We start from the raw sequence: 22,638 nt of genomic DNA on the forward strand, positions 1-22,638 counted from the left end.
TTAAAAGGAAAAAAAGAACAGAATAACTTATATACTGAGGTTGCACAAAAGCTTACTTTTGTGCCAACTATTTATCGTCTAAACACATTACTAAAATAAAACCAAACCACCTGATTATATTAGGTTTACATTTTTAAAAATAAAAAATAAATAAAAAAAGGGTTTTGTATTGGAGAGCTAGGCCATCAGGGGTGGCTACGAGCTGCCCCCTATGGCCTGGATCTCTCCCCTCTCTCTCTCTCGACTGGATCTCTCTCCGCTGGAACTCTCTCCCTAGGCGAGAATCCCTTGCGTGGCCATTCCCTGGGCGGGGGATGGCTTGTGCGGCCACCCCCACCACCCAAGCCATCCCCACCACCCACTTGTGGTGGCTGCTCACTACTTCTAATTTGTTTTTTAAAAAAAATTAATTTTTGAAGTTTTTTATTTCCTCAAACTTGTATAATCTGGTGCAATAGGTTTTTTTTTATCTTTCTAAAATTAAGTCTAATAAGATTGGCTCAAGTGTTACCTTTCAATTGGTGGTACAAAAGCTACCCTTTGTGCAACCTCCCCAAGACGCTGTGAAAAAGAAACCTCTGGAAGGATTAAAAACAACGGAGGATGGCCATCATCATAGACAGAGAAATGACTTGTGCTTTATTTGGGTTCAGGAGAAAGCAAGAACCATAGCAAAAGCCCATTGGGCCATCTCATGAGGCATTGTGCCCGCATCGACGACAACAACACAAAAGAAAAAACAGAAAAAAGAAAAAGAAAAAGAAAAAAACAGAAAGAGAGCAAGTTCTAACTGTATAAAAAAACTGCTACGCGCTTGCTCACTCCCTCCTCCACGCGCTGTCCCATTTCGACTCCGCTGCAGGAGCAGAGAGCGAGGTTAGAGAATACCGCAAGTCTAGGGTTAGGGTTATTACTAGTTTGGATACCGATCGCCTGGTCCAATTCCGGAGAAGAAGAGCAATATGGGCGTGAATTCGTTACCATCGGACTCGAGTGACGACGTCGACGAGCAGATCGCCCAGCTCATGGAGTGCAAGCCACTCGTGGAGCAACAGGTTCCATTATAATTTTTCGTTTTTCTGAAAAAAAATGAGGATCTGTTTGTATGCTGAGAAAACGCAGCACCGAATAATAAGGAATTAGAATTTTCGAGTCGTAGCAAAAAATTATTGTTTTTTTTAAACAATGTATTTGGCTTTCCGTGTAGGTTAGAGCGTTGTGTGAGAAGGCTAAGGAGATATTAATGGAGGAAAGCAATGTACAGGTGCCACGGCTCATCCTTGCCTTTTCAAATTTTCATTGGCATTTTTTGTTGTTGCTGAATATGTTAATCTTAGCTGCTCCACTGTCATTTTATTTCTTTCATTGTTCGATTCTGAGATTGTGCGTTCTTGAATCAATTGCGAAAATATATGTATTTCTAGCTAACCTTGAAAGAAAAAGAACTAGTAACTCTGCTGAAAAGTGAGACTGTGTTTTAGAATCTTATGAAGAATAGCAATTTGTTTTCAAGTTCCTGGTGCAATATGATTCTTTTATGCTATCGATCATATTTTGATTATTCTCGCATTATACTTTGCACATGTTGATTTTTTTTTTTTTCTCTTTTTTTAGCTTAAAGGAGGAAAAGATTGATTTTCTTTTTCTGTTTTTTCCTGTATCACAGCCTGTGAAAAGCCCTGTAACAATTTGTGGCGATATTCATGGGCAGTTTCACGATCTTGCTGAACTTTTTCGAATTGGAGGGAAGGTATCAGTTCTGACCATGACATATTTTTGTATTCAACTCTTGTGGTTCAGCTGGGGAATGTCTAAATTAACTAATTGAGACCTGTCAAAGAAATGCTTTTGAAGATGGAAGGGCTCCAGAGGTATTGTGGAGTAAATTGCCACCAGTCAGGGAACTGCTAATTTAATTCAGTGCATAATTGGTTTTTGACTCAATCCACTGTGATTATTCTGCTCATTTGAAAACAAAAAATGGTATTAGTAAACTGAACCATGTCTCATCCACTTTTGTGGAAAAAGGTTCTGCTCTAAATCAAGATTTGTATTCTTTTGCTTGTTTTATTTATTTATTTATATATTTTTCGATAATATAAGCTCCGTTTGTTTGTGTGTTTTGGAGGGTGTGTTTTGTTTTTTGTTTGAAAAAGTATTATGGTGTAACATAAAAGCGAAAATAGTTTTGAGTGTTTTGTGAGTGTATTGTATTTGGGATTTTAATGTTTTTGTTTTGAAGACAAAAAACAGAGTGAGAAGGAAAATAGTTTAACAAATAAAGCCATACTTGTTTTTGACTTCCTTCTGAATGTTTCTTCTAATTTAGTTTGGATCTAAATTTTATGGTTATTTTGTTTCATTGACAGTGTTATGGGAGATTATGTGGACCGTGGTTCTTCTAATTAAGTCTGGATCTAAATTTTATGGTTATTTTGTTTCATTGACAGTGTCCAGATACAAATTACCTCTTTATGGGAGATTATGTGGACCGTGGGTATTATTCTGTTGAAACTGTGACGGTAAGTAAAATTTGAATGAAGATACTGGATTTTACTTATGCTATCTTGAAAGAAATATCTCTATGAAATGGCTTCAAGAACTGGCAGCATCATGTATGTTGTATAGTTTTGGTTCCAGTTACCGTATTCATGTATGTCGTGACAAGTATACAGCACTATCAGCTATGATACTCTTGTTTGTGTTGTAACAAGATTGGTATCCTTCTATGTTATTGTTACTGTTGTTTTTCTGTGTTTTTTTTACCTGCCCCACACCCCCCCACCCCCCTTCCCCGCTCTCCCCAAGGGGGTGTGAGGGGTTGCTTGTGTAAGGGATGCTGTTGATGCTCTAGGTCATTTTCTGTGTCTCTTGGAGGAATTATTCTGAGTAATAATTCTTCAATTTGGGTTTGGTATTGATGAAGATTGGATTTTTTTCTGTAAAATTAGCAGGACCTCCTTTCATCTACTAATTGAGTTCTTCCAATATATTTGTAAATATGAAAACAGACAGCTTACTTGTGCCGTAAGGACCTTCTGAATATGGTCAAATAGGATTTTCTTGAATTGGGGGAGATGAACATCCACTCATCAACCTATCAGCTCTAAGCAATGGCCACAAAGTCATTTCTACTTCTTCTAATTGAGACAGCATTTCATGGACCTACTCACTTTAATAAAATGACTGAGATGCATCCATTGGCATTTGGAAGATGTGTTCCTGCTTGCATGGTAGGTTGGCATATTCCAGGCGATAGGGGTTGGCCTCTTGTGATAGGTTTGCTAGAGGTGTTTAGCTACAAATTTTCATAATAGATGCTCTTACTAATTATTCTTGATTCCTTTGACTATCCTGTGGTCTTTGGAGTGGGCAGGGCGGGGACAGGTGGGGGAGTAGTCTAGAAGTTTTTCTGCTTGCATATTTTATTGGGGTTACCTGTGGCAATATCTTGGTGATACTAATTAGTTAATTCATCCAGCTTTTGGTGGCCTTGAAAGTGCGTTATCCTCAGCGTATTACTATACTTAGAGGAAATCATGAAAGTCGTCAGGTACTTTTGCAATCTGCTTTCTTTCATTTTACTGACATATTCCTTTTGTTTTCAGCAACTATGATGAGGCTTTGATCTTGATGGTTGTGCGAGTAATGATGTTTTTTCCCTTTACAAAGATTATGTTTAGTTTGAATCTGTAATATTTAGTTTCTCGTTTGTAGGGATGTTATTTAAATTTAAGATGATTGCTTTATATAGTTCATATAGGTGCTATTATGTGAACACTTAGTGTTATTCAGCACATTACAATATAAGCTGCAATTTTTTTTGTGATCTATGTATTGGTGATTGTAACAGTTCAAGCTAATTATTTCTTAATTTTTGTTCCCTTTGGCAGATTACTCAGGTTTATGGATTTTATGATGAATGTCTCCGAAAGTGAGTTTTCTTTACATTACCTTTGTTTAGGGGGTAATAATTGAAATAAGTTATGTTAACTTTCAACAAGAAAATAATTTTTTTAATATCTATAAAGAATTTGAATGACATTATATTTCAATTTGTTATCATCAATATTAATATAGAGTTGAAAACTCTTTTTCCCAAAATGAAACTTGTGGTATGGGGAAAATCTTTTTCTTTTGGATTTAATACTGTAGTTTGGGTAATCTTAATATAGAGTTTCTGAACTGGATGGGTAGACAATGCATATCATGGCACTTACGTATGCTGGATAGAATACTAGTCAAAGCATTTTCGTTGCACAACCCAGCTGGGATTTAAAAGGATTATCAAATTGAATGGGTATGTGGGCTTCGAACTTGTGGATGTACTGGCATCGATGTCAAGAAAGTAGGATTTTTCATGACAACTAGGTAGGTTTTTTTTGGGATGTTACACATGCACCCTGCAGCTTGAACCCAACCACAAGATGATATGATATTGGGTAGCCTTTTTTGAGTTTGACCTAGTTCTTAGTGGTGTATCCTTTAGGTCAATTGGGGCCACATGGGTGGTTGACGTTTTAATGAGCACTCATGCAGAATTTATTTGTTTTTGCTCTTGCAAATCCATGATATTACTTTTTTTTTTTTTCTTTTTTTCTCCCTTCACGATGATAATTTACAGGTATGGCAATGCTAATGTGTGGAAGATCTTTACAGACCTTTTTGACTATTTCCCGTTGACTGCACTGGTTAGTAAACTTTCATTTTCCTGAGGTTTACTATAATCATTTATGCTCAGTTTTATTATAGACTGAAGGGTGAATAGTTCTCCAATATGGCTTGCTGAATAACTGGGGGGAAACAATGGTATAGGATTTTATATGTCAATTCCCAATCATTAATGTTCATGTCCTATTCTCTCATTTTTAGGTTGAGTCAGAAATATTTTGTCTGCACGGTGGACTGTCACCATCAATTGAAACTCTTGATAACATAAGGAATTTTGATCGTGTTCAAGAGGTTCCTCATGAAGGGCCCATGTGTGATTTGTTATGGTCTGACCCAGATGACCGATGTGGTTGGGGTATTTCACCTCGTGGTGCTGGATATACTTTTGGCCAGGTAACTTTAACTTCTTATATCCAATTGCCTCTATGTATGTATTAAAAGTGAACACTCTTGAAGCTTTAATAGTTCACCTGTAACATTCTCTATCTTCTTTGATTTAATATAGCACTTCTTTATTTTTAACGAATAATATAGCACATCAAAATATTTTTTGCAGGATATATCTGATCAATTCAATCATACAAACAACTTAAACTTGATTGCTAGAGCTCATCAATTGGTCATGGATGGATTTAACTGGGCCCACGTAATTATCACTCTTACTTTTGGCTTGCTTGTTTAGTATTATGGGGGTTAGATATTTGATATAAAGTTTTTTGGTTGAGACAGGAACAAAAGGTGGTTACTATATTTAGTGCACCCAATTATTGTTATCGCTGTGGTAACATGGCTTCCATCTTAGAAGTTGATGACTGCAAGAGCCACACGTTCATCCAGGTCTCGCTTTCTCTCTTCCTCCTTTCCTTCCCTTTAATTCACACATGATGCATGAGTGCATTTTGTTTTGTTCATGTATTTACTTGAATATTTGTCAATCTTGCAGTTTGAGCCAGCTCCTAGGAGAGGAGAACCAGATGTTACCCGCAGAACGCCTGATTATTTCTTATAAAACAGCTGCCTTTGTGTGGTAATGATGACCAGTTGCTTCTTCTAGCAGGAAATATATATTCGTTACTCTGCTTTCCTACTCGTGGAGTCGGTGCATTTGCACCTTTTTGTGTGGGAGATATAAAATTTATGACTTGCCAACCGTTTCTGGTGATTGCGGCAGCCCTGAAAGATGTATAATAGGAAGGTAATATGCTCACTGATTTGTCTTACACTTTAAACCTTACTGGATTTCCTGCTCGAGATATTGCCTACTTGACACACACAGAGTCAGAATGTATTGCTTCTAGCTGAAATGTGGATATTCGTTTTTCTTTCTTTTTTACCACTTTTATTTGCTCTCCTCCCTTCTCATCTCCTATGGCCGCGAGAAGGGGATGGATGGATTTATGTCCTATTGGATGGTTTGCCTCGTTTCTTTCATCTTGAACAACAATTATGGCCATAGTAATGGTAAGACATTTTTGCTTTTCTCGATTTAATAATCTTATACTAGTTTCCATGTTCCATGTTTACATGTTTCACCTTTGATGATACCAGCTCATTTGCACGAAACTAGCTTGCCAAATATTGCCTGCCGCACTTTGATGGGCATTCCTTTTTCTTTTTTTTCATGGGCATTCTTCAGATGAGAAGGTTTCCATTGAGGAATCCTTTCCCATTGAATAATTTTATGTTGGATCATCCCTCCGTCTCTCCCATCTGTGGAAGTGCCGGTCATGCATTAGCTTTTTCACCGACGCCTGTTCTTCAAGATTGAAAGATAATAGTTTGATCGTTTTACCGTGTGCTGTAAGCCTGCAAGGCTCTTTGAAGAATATGACATGCGTCTGGGTTCCTGAAAATCCAAGTGAAGGGACACGTTGATCCCCTTTTTTGTTTTTTTATTTATTTATGGGCAACTAATTGAACAAAACGCAGCGCTTTGGAGGGATACTTCGTTGAAATGACATCGTGATGGTTGCCTCAGTCGAAAAGGGATTTTCTGCCATTTAGGAATTGCAGAAAAATGGAGTGGGGAGCCCTCTGTCCGGGAAAGGCTGGGACAGTAGGCCCTTTCTCGGGCAGAGAATCATTGCCTGAGGCCCTCTCACATGCCCCTGTCCATATCGAAAGGCTGGGGAAGAGGCCCAATTGCGGACAACAATTTCCTCAATTTTAAGTGAAATATAAAGGCATTATTTGATGTTTAAGATTTAATGTTATTGCATTTAACATTTATTAAATTTTTGAATGTTATGCCAGACATGAATGTCTGTTATATATAACACATTAAGAGCCTGTTTGAGGGTCTACAAGAGGTAGCTCAATCGGCTTGGATCACGTTTAATCTAGCGAAGGTCACTAGTTCAAATTTTCTTCTTCCCTCTTGTGTAGACATGTCAAAAAAAAAGAGAAGAAGTCTGTTTGAGATTAAAAGCTGTACTTTTTAATTTAAAAGCTCTATTTCTCAAAAGCAAGTCCAAAATAAACTCTAAATCTTACTCACGAAATAACTATCCAATTAAATTATAGAGATTCTATTCCCCCAATTGTACAAAACGGTTCCGCCTCTCAAACGCCATTTAAGAAACGACTGCTAATTGGACTCAAAAGAGATTTCATAATTATAAATCTGTTTTCGAAACAAGAGTATCCAAAACGGAATAGAATCCTATCCATTTTAATTGGAACAGAAAAAAACCGGTTATTTCATTCAAGGAGGGTAAAATTGTCAATTCTTTAAGGACAATTTTACCCTCCTAAAACAACTAACCGAGTCAATGGGATCATTCTCCATTCAAAACTAGGACTGCCGTTTTCCATAAAAATCAAGCGTTCACGCAACGCCTACTGTAAAAGCGCGTTTAAATTTCCATTGCCCATTCCACACTGTAAAGCTCACGGATAAATTGCGAGAATCTTAGATACAACTCATATTATAATATGAAAAAAATTATAGGAAAAATTGTGACTTGCAAAATAAGCATATATATCATATACCCTTTAAACTGGCCTATAAGATACTACTCATATTTTACAAGAGCACCAAGCATTACAAGCTCAGGTGAGAGAAAAGAGATGGAACAAGATCTACCACCGACCATGCAAGGCCTGCATATTGGATGAACCTGATACCTGTATCAACATCAAATGAATCCTGTTGGGAGAAAAAGAACAGCTTTTGGGAATAACCAGACTGTTTAATCTTGTCTGATTTCTTCCCATTTCCATTTAGATTTGGGATATAGCTGGTTGATTTAATTGGGATGCCCAATGTGTTTGATACAACAGGGAGAATCCATTTCGCAAGAGCCTTGCTGCAGAACTTCACAAGAAGTATTGTGGGTATCCCAACCAGCATTCTTCCCACAAAGGTAGGGATTGTGAGTTGTGGGGTAAATATGCGTGCAACGGCTTCATGGTGAAACTGATGATACGTTTGCTGGATCCCGGATACCTGAAAACAATTGCTATTTTAGATTATCAATGTCACAAGAAGAAGGCACAAAATTTGAAAGAATATAGTCAATATACAAACTTTTCATGAATTTGGCAATAACTTCCTTTGTCTTTTCCTTTTATGCATTCTATCAGATTTCTATAAAAGAATGTGAAGTTCATACTGTAAGTGTAATAATATGATATTTGTGTCAAATAGAGTCAGTCTTGTCATATCCAAATACTGCAACGATATATTTAAAAAGATCGATTAAATTCCTATTGCAACCCCATGCAATATTCTGGTAATAGCAGACGGAAGTTGAAAGCCAAACATAGCATTAATTCAAACTTAAATGGGTGGAGATTGCTTACGATTCCGAATGCAACACCATTAAAGGCAGTGTGGTACTCAAAACTTGGTGTTGGGAGCTCAGGAGTTGGATAAGCAAAGAGCAACAGGAAGCTTAGAGCGGCCCAAAAGGATGTAACTGCATCAGAGATAGAGTGTGCACTAAGTGAGATTTCATACCCACGTTGCTGAATTTTGAATCTCAAAGTCAGTATCTTGTTTGAATTTCAAACTCTTCGTAAAGTTAAAAACACCCCAGACTACTTTCTGTCAAACAGAAGTTTCCAACAGAACTTAACTTCCAAGACAATTCATGATTCAACATTCTTCTTTATCCCAACAAATTTTGAGATAATGATTTTTGATTAGACAAGTTTCCATCATGAAAAATCTACTTCCAGGTTTGTAACCTCAAAGTCCCCATGTGTGGCTGTTTCTCAAAAGGGTCTGCTCGCAAATGGAACCCATGAGCCATTACTGCCTGATGAGAAAACTTCCTATATGTGGGAACTTCTCTCTTACTTTGTAGGCACATTAATTAAGGTGCTGCAGCTGGTTCTCTATTAGGCTAACTTCTGCCCCTGGTCTTAGCTCTGCAAGGCCAATCTATCTTCTAATATTGTTAGCTTGGTAGCTCTTTTTCCTAACATATTACAGGCATGGTGGCATACCAACCTTTCCCACACTCAGCACTTGGGGCAACTTGGCCAGTTTAGGAATTTGCTTGAAGCCTCTCCTGAGGCTGCTAAGCTACTTCTTACCTTCATCAAGTTCTTCAAAAGCCTAGGCCCTTTTGCTTTTCAGCTATACAAAATTGGTAACCATTAACGTGGCAACAGAAGTATACATACCATTTTGTCCTGAGACAACAAAAATGTCAACATATTGATGAACTGTAAGCCAAAATGAAAGGATCACCAGTCCAACGGAAAGGCCACCAATGACATCAACCAAACTGTGCATGCCGAGGTAAATTCTTCCTAGCAAGTAAACCAAATTTCAGTTTGGAAATATGCAGCAAGAAACTAAAAAAGCTTCCAAAAACAGAAAAACTAATTAAAAAAGAATGAACTTACCCAAACCAATGAGGCCCACAAGCAAACAAACAAGGGCAAGGCCAACAAATTTCATGGAGGCATCTTCATACTGAGTATAAGACAAGACATAATGCAAAAGGTACCTGGAAATCCCCAGTGCAAGAAGTTAGCCTGTAAGAGGGAATATTTTAAGATGCAAAGGTAAGAGGAAAAGCTCTCAACTTTCACAAAGTACAAAGCATGAACCCAACGGTTGTAAACAAATGCATGCATGTTATAAGCAATACTGATTGACGTGTATTCATTGCTAACATGTTGATTACCCTAGAAGATCATGAGGTTTACGCGGATACGTGAGAATTATGAGCTTTGCTAAAGAAGCTTAAACCATTGGTCTTGACTCATGAGGCATGAATTTTAAACCTCTAAGAACAGAACCTATTCAATTGCCTTCTAAATTCATCTGCGCGGCTACACCGCAAATATAACAAATTAAAAAAATAAAAATAAAAATCCGGTACCCAGATAAGCAAACTGTGTTAAGAGTGTGAGAAGAAGGCAATCCATATTCCAATGCATTTTCTTCCTCGTCCTTTGTGGCAGTTATTCTCCTAACAGGTGGTGAACTGGGCCTCGGTGCTGATACCACGTCCTATGAAACACAAACACCACAGATGCATATATATATATATATATATATCTTCATTAACAAGCACTAAACGGCATACAAACAAATGAGAAGCTTAGAACCAAGAAAGAGAGGAAGTAGATACCTTTATACAGTTCCCAAGATAATCACAAAAAGCCATCAAAAGGGTAATTTGCCTAGCCAATCTGCCATGCCCACTCTACAATATTACCCAAAAAAATGCCACTAAATTTGACTTCTTAAAATGCTGATAAATGAAATTGCTCTAAAGTCCATATCAGACAATAAAAAACCAGGTCAGATTTCAAAATTAACCAAATTATGGAGAGACAGAACATACCCAGAAGAGCAGAGGAAGAAAGGCAGTGTAAAAGGGCACAGATACAACGCAAGACAACCCAGAGAACAGAGCATCCAGAAACCTATGCTGGTATTTCTGCAAAAACCCACCAGACCAATCCCAAAAAGAATTACTCTATTGAAAAAAAAAAAAAAAAAAAAAAAAACATATATACAGAGAATTCAACAAGAATGATCATCTGGGTTTTCATTTTCAGTTGCAAAAGTTGACTGAAACCTGGATCTGGAGGAGAAGAGGGTTCCCAGTGATGACACGGTGAGCCACCCATGGTTGCAGGAAAGATCTAAGCTTGCGAGTCACATTGAGGTATGAAGCCATCACAATCCATGCGACGATTCCACACAGCGTTGCTCCTTGCCACACTGCTATGCTTTCCATCTCTTTCTCCCTCCCTCTCTCCCTCTCTCTCTCTCTCTCTAATTTCCCTCTTGAAGAAGAGGGATCGAAGAAGAGAAACAATGAGAGACGCAGATAACAAAGAAGAAAACAAAAAAAAATTGAAAGCTAGTGGCAGGACTTGACTACAGAGGCATTGAGGAAATTTCTGTCCAAAGAGGAAAGAAGTTTTATTTTATTATTTTAGTTTAATATTTGTATTATAGTGGGTATTTACATTTTTTTTTTTTTCAATTTTTAAATGGTCATAACTCTTGCCACTTCGGCTTCGGTGGCTTCTCTTTTTGGCTGGCCCAGAAAAAGCCAGCAAATCGGTGAGAAAAAAAAAAAAAAGAAAAAAAAAAAAAAAAGAAGAAGAAGAAAAGTAGATTGACAGCAAGTTGCAAATGTCTCAGTAGGGTGGGCTGCTCTTCTATGTCCAGGTTTAGTCTGGTTTGTGTGTATTCGGTTTGCTGATTTTTAATGAAGTTTATTTATTAAAAAAAAAAAAAAAAAAAAAAGTAGAAAAATAGAAAGCAAGTTGCAAATTATGGTGGCCGTTTCATTAAATGTGATATACTCATTATCTACCATGCCGGCCTAAGTAGACAAGGAGGGGGCTCAAGAGTTTATCATTCAGATTAAATTGCTAGACTATTTTAACTAGTTAGCATGTAACTCGATACGACATCATTTAATAACTGTAACCTGTTAATAGGTGAGGAATTTGAAACCTTGCTTGGCCAAGACCGTACCCTATTAGAGGGCAACACGTGGCAAATGTCGTATTTGTTGATAAACATTCTACGTAAAGGAGGACATGCAACAATATTCAAATACATTTCTATTACAATCCTTTTGAGACTCTACTCTCTAAACAATCAATTCTTGCTAACTTAATCATAGAGGCAAAGGAAGAAGCTAATTTATGGATGCCATAAGCTATCTTCGACAAATTAAAAAAATATTCCTAAAATATATCTTTTTACGCAATATTCTCAAAAATTAATTTTCTCCCTCAAAATCCTCACCCTCTCCTCCCATCACTAAAATTCATGGTTTCACATATAATCGTAAGTTTTATCTGCCGATACTCTCAACAAGTCTCTAATCATTCTTGTTTTCTCCAGTAAGCACCCATTGTTAGAAGTTTGATCGTGCGATCAACTGCATCAAAATGTCAGTCAAAAAAATACTCCTAAAATTCTTATTTAATTTAATTTAACCAGAAGTTGTTCCATGTAAACTCATTTATCACTTAAGTTAACCCATCAATAAACTATTATTGTTGTGTATTTTTTTTTTCTTTTATTATGCGTATGTGTTGTTAGCACATTGATTTGAACTTTTAATTGGGAAATAAAAATAAATAAAGGTTTTCAATTGCATCCATATCAGATCTCAACGTTGTATGATTTGTTCCAGAATGAAGTGATTGTCTCTATCACGCCAGAAGGATCACAATAGATGGCCACCGAAGACTTGGTCAACGTTGTTCCTAATTGACCAGTATTAGACTAATAGTCATAAGTAGGCCGTTTTTATTAATGTTTGAATTTTCTCAATGTTGCTAAATCATTATTAATTGTTTGTGAAATTCCAAATAAACCCTTTAGTGGCGTCCTTTGGCTTTTGCCTTTTCTTTTGCTTTTCCTTCTACTTTTGTTTCTGTGTTATCCAGATGATAAAAGGGATTGTGTAAAAGTTCTTTGTGGCAAATCCGGCGACTTAGTCAAAGATTTGGTGGTATTTGACTAGTGGGCTGCATAAAGAAAGCCCAAGACGAAGTTGGGAACCAATGGGCTCCTAAATTTTCTCTTAAAGCCCAAGACAAAGCTTATCCAAACTCAGAAATTATAAAGCACATGGTGTTCCTTAACACACACATCCCTCCCCCTATCCGGCTCTTAGGGGATAAAAACAAAAAAAAAACACACTCATAGCTTCAATTAGGTCATGGTGTAAATTAGGTATTTTACACTTTCTAATAGAAAGTAGACATCTCAATTTGAAACACCAAAAAATAATATAACTCTTCAAACCAAATAAATTTTATTCTCTTGACAAAATACTCATTGACAAAATCACTAACAAAACCATCAAAGCAACTTGGTTTTGGAGATTCTAGTATAGGGGCTCAGAGATTGGTGGATGGTGGGCATTGTGTTAGAATGAATAAAAAAATTCATGAAATTGATTTGAAATAAATGTACGGAGTTTTCATCTCTATTGTATTTAGTATTTTTAACTGATGTGTCAAATTTTTATTGAATTCTATATAAGGGACTCTTCTCCGCTATATATTTGTGGGAACAGGATCTTCTCAGTTTCATTTGAACTGGATAATATCCCGTTAGTTATATTAGAGGGGTATTTTTGTCTTTTCAAATATCCCTCTAATATAACTAACTGGATATTATCGAGTTCAAATGAAATTGAGAGGATCTAATTCATATTTGTGACTCCTTTGAAGGTAAGAAAAGAATGATTTTTTTTTGTTTTTTTAATTAAAAGAATGATCACTTTAAATGTTAAAATAAATTTTGTTGAGTACAAACTGAAACTACGAGAACTTGCCTATATATTATCGTTCACATAAAGTAAAGGTGAACATTGACCCCCTTGGCGTTGGTTAGATTCCAATGATCGAAACATGCGGGGTTGATAGATAGATTCAGCCATTGATTTCCAAATCAACGATCCTATGAAATTGCATCAAGCTAAACCAATCAAAATCAATTAGTTGGATTGGGCTTAGCCGGTTAGGTCACACCAAGATCACCATTACTCAAAATTATAGTCAATGTGGCACTTACCACTAGCGGTATACAAGTGGGGCAGTTTTTAACCCCTAATAACCGCTTATAGCCGCTAACCGGATAATCGAAAATAATTACAACCGGATAATCGGATAATTGCTTAAGCCAGTTGCGGTTACATTTAGTAATCCAGTTAATAACCGGGTAATTGGATCTTTAATGTTTTTGATTTGTAATTGTTTTGAATTATGAATTAAGATGTATATTACTTAGGATTTCCAACATTTTACTCCATAGGATTTCATGTAAATTTCACATAAATAATTTTGATCCAAATAGTTATTGTCACTGAAATATAACAATGTATATGAGAGAGTTTCTCTTATTATTTAACATTGTACTCGTAGCTAAAATTCTTGGATCACATTTGAGATACGAGATAGATCACAAATAAATAATGGTCTTAATACTTTAGTAGTTTGAATTAACAATATATTATAAAAAAAATATTCTTCTTTGAACCAACAAATTTGAAGTTTTATATTAAAGAAAAAAAATGATGAAATTATTTATGAATATCAGTTTATTACCAGTCTTTAATAACCACATAACATCTAGTTGCGGTTATTTAAAATTGAATAACTGCCTAAATCGGTTACGATTATGAGAAAATAACCACTACTGCAACCGGTTATGCACCCCCTACAGCTACCACATCATACATAACATTTATTTTCATAAAATATAGACCGCCACATGAGTTTATAATAACATTAGTAAAAGTAACAATAACCCAAGCATTTTTTGACCCAAGGAGCTTTGATTTATAGAAGCTTATTTATAAATAAATACACCATAAAGGCAACACTTTTTTTGCCCACTTTATAAGTTGTAAAAAAAGAAAAAGAAGTAACTTTGTCTTATTACAATTGGTTGGAGGAGTTTGGGTGGTGATTACATGTAAGAAGATGAATGGTAGGGGTTTAGCTACACATCCCTCTTCCCTTCATGACATGCCTCCTTAGACCAGGAATATGGACATTTGTGATATAATCTCTCCAATTTATGTTGCCCACATCAAACCCAAAGTTTCTCTTCTCTTCTTCAGACATGCTTTCCATCAATCTTTGAGTATTGCTGTTATCAAACCTGCATCACAGTTGTTACTCAAAGTTTAGCATAGTGTTTGGAAGAAAAGAAAAGAAAAAACGCTTAACTTTTGTTTGTTAATGCTTTTTAGAGGGTTTTTTTTTTTAAATTTTTTTGGAAAAAGTGTTCTTATGTAACATAAATGTGAAAACAATTTTAAATGTTTTATGTTTTAGGCTATTTGTTAATATTTTTGTTTTGAAAAGAAAGACAAAAGAGAAAGAAAATCTTCACCCATTTCAAGACTGGAAAATGCTTGGGGGGCACTGTGAAAGGTGTCACGTGGCATAATATGGATGAAAAAAAATTAAGCAATAAAGACTGACGTGGTAATTATCATGTTAATTTGTAAGGAAAATATAGTAAATGTTGTAGTCTTCCTAACAAAGAACACTCTTTTGAGACCATTTTTTTTTTCTCATTAAGATTGTGCCAATTTTGATGGTAATTAATGAGCTCCTAAATTTTTATCTCTCTTTTTGGCAATCATGCACATTATTAACATTTTGAAGTGGGAAATTTTCTGTCCCGAGTAGTCTTGTGTCTAGTTCAAAAAATATAAGAATTTGATGAGAATTGATTATTTAAATTTCGGGATTTGATAATGATTAAATTACTTTAGAAGGGATTTGATTAGTATTAGATTGAATTTGAATAAATTCAAATCACTTGTTAGCTCACAATTATATCAACAAATAAGAGTAAGATGTAACCTTTTGAGCTCTTTCTTAATAGTAAATATAGTGTGTCTAACACTGAACCACTCTTTATTTTCTCTTATTCCGCTATCTTATTTATATTTCCATAGCAACCCAATACTTAAGATAATCCAATCTTCATGTATGATAAGTTTTTTATTTTATTTTATTTATTTATTTTTATCCTTTTTCATATATTATGTGAAGAAATTGATTACTTACCTTCCACCATAAAATGTGTATGGCTCATATATGCTTGCTAAATGCTTGGCTTGTTCTACTGACTTTCTGCAAATAATTTCCAGTTTCTGGGACAGCTTCTCGTTGGAAGAGGCTGCAGCTGTCAAGCCACTTCGATGAATGGCATCTCCCCAAAGGTGAGTGGAGAACTCTTCCATGGATCTAAATAGCTTCATAGATGGAACACTGATTGGCCTACCCTTCGAGTCCAAACATGGAGAGGAATTGTAGTGTTCATACAGCAGTCTCGCCAGGTCTTGGAAAACCAATGGATTTACAACAGATGAAGCAATCTGGTACACATTGATGTCTGGTTTTTGTGCCTCTCCATGCCTTGCCATGGCTGCTAAGGTTGCATTAACAACCATGTCTGCTGGCACCTGCAATCAGTTATGTCAAGAGATGAGTGCTGCTGCCTAGGATTAAGGGTTTAATTCCAAATCAGTAGTTTTTTAATCAATGATTATGCCCTTAACAAATGGTATTTAGAGTAGGCACCACGTCACTGGTTCGAGTTACGAAGGAGGCAACCAATTATAAGCTGAATTAAAATGTTTTTGATATTATATATGGATTTAGTGTTAACAAGTATGTGAGTGGTGCTGCCAAGAAGAGAAAACGCTATCATTGGGTCAGTGACAACAGAGTGAGCTGCAATGAATGTTGGGTTCGGAAAATTAGTGGAACGTTACGATTATAAGGGTTAAGGGTTTAACAAAATCAATATCCAACGATCGTAAGATTTTTGGATCAATGAGCGAAAATACTACCATTAGGTCACTGACAATAGAATGAGTTGCCACAAATGTTGGGTTCGGAAGCTTAGTGAAATGTTACGATTATAAGGGTTAAGGGTTTAACCAAATCAATATCCAACAATCGTAAGGTTTTCCTAGGGTTTTTGGATCTTAAGGGTTAAAGATTTAACCAAACCAAATCATTAGAATCAATGATTAGACCCTTAACAAGCCAAAAACACACATATGACAATTCAAGAACATAAGCATTTACTTACTACATCGAGTACTCCATTTGGGTCAACTAAGAAGCCTGTGAGCTGCCCTTTCCCATAGTACAAAACTATAGGATCCATCATCCTGTGAAGGAGAGTAGAAAGAAGGTTAGTTGGGCATTGCATCCAAGAGGTTAATTAGTGCAAAATTTTAAATAAGAGACACCTACCTATTCCCTTCCATCCATCCAGGGAATGGCTCTTTGCAAGTGCTCTCAATTACACTTGGTCGGATAATGACAACTGGTGTTTCTCCTCTCATTTTGTCTATCATCATTTCCCCCATAGCCTTTGTGAACACATAAGTATCTTGCCATCCATATTTCTTGGCCCTGAGAATAAGTGATGTAAAACAATTAAGTCCCACATTGAAAAGATATACGTTTAAGCTTTTGGGTTGAGCGGTGTTCCAACAAGACAGAAAAACAAGAGAGAAGAAACTCGTCATCACCTTTCTAGACCCAACTCTTTCATTTTTTGAGCCACTACACTGACTTCAGAAACTTTGCTGAAATCCAAAGCCAACTTTATTTCACCTTCTATGTCCAATGCAGGGAGGGATCTTGATGAAATTTCCAAAATTTCCCTTGCTATACTATCTCCATTACTGAAAGGCCTTTCCATTATTTGCCCTTGTCTTTGTCCATTAACATAAGCTGCATGTGAAAAAAATGAAACATATATATGTTTTAACACAACATGGAATTACAAAACTACTCTCATAAACTTTGCTTTGTTAGGGATAGAGTAACATTAAATGAGATATGTGCTTCAAATAGATAATCAAAGATAATTTAATTTTCCAAAAGTGGGTTCCTCACACCTGTTGATACTTGCAAGAAGAGCTTTAGTTTCTTGCACTTCTTGGCAAAGCCCATGAGGTGGCAAGGCCCTCTTGTGTTTATATCAATAGCAACATCATATCTGCAGTTCCATAATTTCAAAAATGTTTAACAAAATAAATTGAAAATCTATAAATCTAATGATTAAAAAAAAACATGAACTTGTAATGGAGAAAAGTCATGACCTTTCATCAAATGTTGTGTTAGCTGCAGAATTTACAATCAAGTCGACTTCTTTGGAAATAACATCTGCTGAATCTTCATCCAAGCCAAGATCGGATTCACAAATATTCCCGACCACAGGAACTAGCTTGCTCAACATGAAGGATTGGTAGGATTTTCCATGGATTTGTCGGAGACACTTGAAAAGCTCTGCATTTATGATCTGAAACACACCCACAAAACATATCTTAATTCAACACCAAGAGACATGCATTAGTGAACTTCCAGAGACAGGGCATAATAGAGAACATACTTCATTACTCAATCTTTCCATTGCCGCTTCCTTGTTTTTTGCCTGAATCAAAAGAAATATTCTTCCCACCTCCGGCTGTGTCCGTAGAATCTTCTCAATAAGAACTGATTTTTTTTAATATATTAGGAAACCTTAATACACACACACACACACACACACACACAAAAATGGAAAAAGAAAAAGAAAAAGCTTTAATATATATACACCTTTAGCGAGAAACCCAGTAGCTCCAGTGATAAGAAATCCCTTGCCTCTAAGAAATTTGACAATTCCAATGCCATCATCAACCTCAACCAAAGGGCTGGATGGTTCTCCATAAGGCACCAAATCCTTGACGGCAATCTCCGGCTGGCTCTTCCCATTGGGAGACAAAACCAAGCTCCCTGCATCTCTCAAAGCTGCAGAATGATCCGTCCTCAACAATGCCTCTGTCTGTGTGAAAGCAGAGGAAAAGCCACTAGACTTGACAACATTCCCACCTCCTTGGCAGCTCACGACACTCTTCTTCCTCCTTAAAGAGCAGCAGTGGCGCCTGTCGGACACTCTGAGGAGTTTAATCGGTGCAACTGAGGAAGAATTTAGGAACAGAGCCCCCATCATTTGGGAAGAAAATAGAGGAATATTTTTGAGATGGGCAAAAAAAAAAAAAAAAAAAAAAAAGGATAAGAAAAGTAGAGGGTTTGCAGTTAAAAATGGTTGGGTTGAAAGCTTAGCTAAACACTTCCTGAATAAATAAAGAAAAGCTAGTAAACTAACAAAGGCTCCATACGATGTGAGATGGGTTTTGTTCGGTTTTAAAGAGAAAGAGAGGTAGGGTGGGTTTAAGGGAGAAGGAGATGAGGGGTAGGTAAATTCGAATACCCCCCCTCCTTTCTAGCAGATTTTTCTATAACGGCTCTCTTTTTGCCACCCCTTCACACTTCTCACCAACGGCTAAGATGGCGGGAACTCTCTCTCTCTCTCTCTCTCTCTCTCTCTCTCTCTCTTACACTTGTTTGATTGGTGTTTCCTATAATGCAATTTTATATGTGCTCTACTTTTTGCGGGAAATGCTGGGGGAGAAAGGGTGTGAGAAAGGGGTTGGCTATGGGGACTTTTTCTATTACTAATTTTGTTGCTTGGTCACTTAGTAAATAGCGCTTTTTATGGTATCATTTTGAGTAATGCTATATGATATTATCTTTATATCCTACCCCATTTTATTAGGTTGATGTTGCCGTGCCAAGAAAATATTGATTTAAGATAAGAGAAATGTTAGGAGTCAATATTTTTTTTCTTCTATATTTGGTCTATTTCATCTTACAAATCAACCATTAAATTTGTGGACTTATGTAAACTCCACATTAATCAATAGTAGATTTTACAAATCTAATGGTTGATCTATTGAATTTGTAAGAGAATATGAATAAAATATAAGAAACTTATTAACCCTTAACATTTCTCTTGATTTAATAGGTGATGGACACTGCAACATCAATTAGTGAGATAAGAATGGAATGAAAGTGTATTATCTATCATGGCTCTTCCCATTTGGAGACAAAATCATTGGTTCATTTCAGATATTTCAACTAATTATGCCTTCTCAAACTCTAAAGTAAAATTAGTTGAGGTAATTCTACTTATTAAAATCTCAAGTTAATAGGAATAAAATGAATTCAATAATTTTATTAAATCAAATATTATTGAAGCAAACACAACATACAAAAAGACTACACTAATTCCGGCTCATCTACCACAATAGGCTAGGGGAGATAGAGAAGCGAATTTGGTAAATTGACCAAATGGAGAAGCAATTCGCAATAGCGTTTGTAGTCCAACGGTTAGGATAATTGCCTTCCAAGCAATAGACCCGGGTTCGACTCCCGGCAGACGCACCTTGTTGTCGGACTTTCGACCTTTTTACAATTCGGCCCAAAGGGAGGAAGGCTGAGCCCAACTACTACTAGACTCGGCCGAGATGGGCCTAGAAGCTCCCGTGCAAATCTTACCAATAATGAAAACATTCAAAACAATTGTTTTTATTTTATTTTATTTTGGATAAATAACAATTCATTTTATTTTTCTTTTAAAACAACCTTTCTGGAAAATGGGTAACTAATTTGTATATGTAGTAGAAGCCCAAACCCATACGTACGTATATAACTCACTGCTATTTGATTTAGCATTTCAATTGTGAAACATAATTAGTAGGAGTGTAAATCTGGCCGTTTATAACCGGCCATTAACCGGTAACTGGTTATTGGCCAACCAGTTGTTACCAGTTAATGGCCAACCGTACAACCGATTGAAAAAACTAGTAACTGGGTACCTCGTTTCAGTTACCGATTTTTGATTTTCTATATTATTGATGGACTATGAAGAATATAGAAAATCAAATGGGTATGGAACATCTAAGGTAGAGGGGCCCAATGAAGGGAGACAACTGATGCCAAGGGCCAACAGGCATAGTAACTAGTTGCATTTTGTAATAGATTTGTAATTAAGGAACAATAATGTGAATTGGTGGTATTTTATTGGTCTATATTTTGCTATTGAAGTGTGTTGGTGGTATTTTGTTGGAGAACAACAAAGGTATTTTTAAAGTGAATCTTTTTCCATGGATACAGATGGGTAACTCAAATTTGATTCTAAATACATTCAAAATTTTGTGAGAAACAGAATTATTATATCACTTGTTTATCTTTATAGCTATTGAAGGTGCATGGGCTTTAATGCTGCCAACATCACTGCAACTTTACATGCAAAAAATCTAATCATGCCAATCATAAATCTCTAGAGCTATACTTCACTTGGAATAATGCAAAAAGAAGCATTCAAAGAGATGCATTGATGTACCAACAAATATCAGATTGTGAATTTTATTCAATATGAACAATCAGTTTGCAATTGGAATCTTTGGAAAGATAAATTTTTTGGGGAAACATGATCTAATCATAAATCACTTGTAATCTGTATGTATATGTTGCGGATAGCAAATATTTCTTATTTACATCTTGCTTTTATTCTAGTATTATAAATATATTATGATGTTATTCTCTTTAGAAGAATATTATTTCCTTTCAAAAATAAGTTATGACTCTTTCTATTTAAGCTTTGTTGATGCCGTGTGTCCATTTCATAGAAAAATAAATACAAAATTGTCATTTGGAGGTAGATCCCTTCAAATTGATTGATTTATCACTTTATTTCCTTTATTTTATGAATTCAAGCAATAAAATTAGGGATGAAAATGCAGATAGATAATAACCATTGCATTGCTATCAACATATACGGGTGCGGATAGCAAAAATCACTATCCATGTATACGGATGTGGATAGCGGTTTTAACGTATGTGAATAGCAGTTTTAAGATATATGCCTGTATGGATAGCAGTTTTAGAGTATGTGGATGCAGATAGTAACCGTATTCACATTCCCTTTATATATAAATTATAAATTTATATATATAAATTTTATGATTCCAACTTGAATACTCGGGTGGTGTTTGTCATTCACGTATTTTATAGACTTTGTATCTTCTTCAGAAGATAGTTCATGTTCACTTTTTTTTTCTTTTTTTTTAAGAAAGCTTTGATCAATTTTTATGATTGTTAATTCTTGTTCTAACATTTTGTTTTTATTTTTTAATTCTCTAATTTCTTGTTTAATTTGGTTTACTTCTTTTTGAGTTTTCTTAAATCTGTCTAATATTTTAGTTAGATTGATTTGTGGTTCAGTAATTTTATTTTTAACTTCTTGTTTAGTTAGAAGACTTGTAGGAGTAATGCTATAAGTCCTTCTTGTGTCACTCCAAGAATGATGTGGCTCTTAAAATCGCCATTAGGCTTGTGATTGATCACTATTAAAATTTTGATCAAATGATAATTTTAAAAGCCACCTTATTTTTTGAGGGACACAAGAGTGCCTTGTAGAATATTTACTCGACTCTTTAGTTTTGTAAGATAATGAGCTTTTAATTCAGGATCTTCTACTTTCTCTATTAAATCTAATAAGAACTCTTCTTGTTTATTTAAAACATTTATTGATTTGGATTTGCAGCAATTACCTTCACAGTCTAATAAATCCAATAAGAGCTTTTTAGTATTATTTGACTTGTTGATTCTTGAGTAAGATACTTTTTTCCACCAAGATTTTATCATTCTCCATGAATCCAGATTCTTCCAGCAAGATTTGACTTCTTGATTCTTCAGTAAGATACTTTTCAACATTTGGTAATTAAGTTTGTCTATTGCCTTTGCTCATTTAGTTTTAAAATTAAATTATTTTATTAATGGTTGTTCATACTTTTGATTTGTATGTTTTGGGTCTAACTTATTCTGAATTTTGTCTAATTGAATTCCTATTATGCTTAGACATTGGTTTGTTTAATTATTTTGTTCAACAACTTTTCTTATTTCACTTTTAGTAGAAACTTTAAAAGGTGAGGCCACAAACTCATCTTGAATTTATGTGACTTTATTGGAATTATGTTGTCGTTTGTTTTGGTTTGTCTAGAAAATTAAATAATAATAAGAAAGAGAATTACTTATCACGTCCGCTTCTTCTCTTCTGGAACATCGCCACCATTTGGCAAGCAAATTTCACATTCC

The 22,638-nt window shown here is 35.6% G+C and overlaps 3 protein-coding genes and 1 non-coding gene across 4 annotated transcripts; 2 read left to right on the forward strand and 2 right to left on the reverse strand.

The window, feature by feature from the left end:
* The first annotated feature begins 805 nt into the window (after window positions 1–805).
* On the forward strand, window positions 806–6,156 carry LOC132191479 (serine/threonine-protein phosphatase PP2A-4 catalytic subunit). The gene is made up of 11 exons (XM_059606511.1): window positions 806–1,055; window positions 1,208–1,264; window positions 1,667–1,750; window positions 2,451–2,522; window positions 3,482–3,553; window positions 3,894–3,934; window positions 4,625–4,691; window positions 4,873–5,064; window positions 5,228–5,317; window positions 5,401–5,508; window positions 5,615–6,156. Exons 1-11 carry the CDS (start codon window positions 963–965, stop codon window positions 5,678–5,680), a joined length of 942 nt encoding a protein of 313 aa, XP_059462494.1. The 5' UTR covers window positions 806–962; the 3' UTR covers window positions 5,681–6,156.
* A 1,426-nt stretch (window positions 6,157–7,582) lies between these two features.
* Window positions 7,583–11,036, reverse strand: LOC132161801 (lipid phosphate phosphatase delta). The gene is made up of 8 exons (XM_059571995.1): window positions 10,716–11,036; window positions 10,479–10,574; window positions 10,263–10,337; window positions 10,011–10,141; window positions 9,529–9,632; window positions 9,304–9,432; window positions 8,476–8,591; window positions 7,583–8,119 (listed from the first exon to the last, which is right to left on the reverse strand). The coding sequence occupies exons 1-8, from the start codon at window positions 10,875–10,877 to the stop codon at window positions 7,715–7,717; spliced, it is 1,218 nt and encodes a 405-aa protein (XP_059427978.1). The 5' UTR covers window positions 10,878–11,036; the 3' UTR covers window positions 7,583–7,714.
* Window positions 11,037–14,527: 3,491 nt separating this feature from the next.
* LOC132162160 (fatty acyl-CoA reductase 2, chloroplastic) lies at window positions 14,528–18,649 on the reverse strand. Its single transcript, XM_059572422.1, has 9 exons — window positions 18,256–18,649; window positions 18,050–18,153; window positions 17,760–17,959; window positions 17,556–17,656; window positions 17,184–17,388; window positions 16,903–17,064; window positions 16,736–16,817; window positions 15,703–16,100; window positions 14,528–14,782 (listed from the first exon to the last, which is right to left on the reverse strand). The coding sequence occupies exons 1-9, from the start codon at window positions 18,647–18,649 to the stop codon at window positions 14,617–14,619; spliced, it is 1,812 nt and encodes a 603-aa protein (XP_059428405.1). The 3' UTR covers window positions 14,528–14,616.
* A 1,202-nt stretch (window positions 18,650–19,851) lies between these two features.
* Window positions 19,852–19,923, forward strand: TRNAG-UCC (transfer RNA glycine (anticodon UCC)). The gene has a single exon. It is a non-coding gene; the product is annotated as a tRNA-Gly (tRNA).
* Window positions 19,924–22,638: the final 2,715 nt, after the last annotated feature.

The sequence above is a fragment of the Corylus avellana genome, chromosome ca9 (genome assembly GCF_901000735.1).
Source record: "Corylus avellana chromosome ca9, CavTom2PMs-1.0".
Lineage (NCBI taxonomy): Eukaryota > Viridiplantae > Streptophyta > Magnoliopsida > Fagales > Betulaceae > Corylus > Corylus avellana.

Coding starts and splice junctions, on each gene's coding strand:
- LOC132162160 (XM_059572422.1), bottom strand. CDS start 18,649: ATGATGGGGGCTCTGTTCCTAAATTCTTCCTCAGTTGCACCGATTAAA. Junction 17,065..17,183: donor AAAGAGTTGGGTCTAGAAAG/GTGATGACGAGT, acceptor ACTTATTCTCAG/GGCCAAGAAATATGGATGGC. Junction 14,783..15,702: donor TACACATTTTATGGTGGAAG/GTAAGTAATCAA, acceptor ACTGTGATGCAG/GTTTGATAACAGCAATACTC.
- LOC132191479 (XM_059606511.1), top strand. CDS start 963: ATGGGCGTGAATTCGTTACCATCGGACTCGAGTGACGACGTCGACGAG. Junction 1,056..1,207: donor AGCCACTCGTGGAGCAACAG/GTTCCATTATAA, acceptor CTTTCCGTGTAG/GTTAGAGCGTTGTGTGAGAA. Junction 2,523..3,481: donor ATTCTGTTGAAACTGTGACG/GTAAGTAAAATT, acceptor TAATTCATCCAG/CTTTTGGTGGCCTTGAAAGT.
- LOC132161801 (XM_059571995.1), bottom strand. CDS start 10,877: ATGGAAAGCATAGCAGTGTGGCAAGGAGCAACGCTGTGTGGAATCGTC. Junction 10,575..10,715: donor CTCTTCTCCTCCAGATCCAG/GTTTCAGTCAAC, acceptor GGGTTTTTGCAG/AAATACCAGCATAGGTTTCT. Junction 9,633..10,010: donor AACACAGTTTGCTTATCTGG/GTACCGGATTTT, acceptor GGGGATTTCCAG/GTACCTTTTGCATTATGTCT.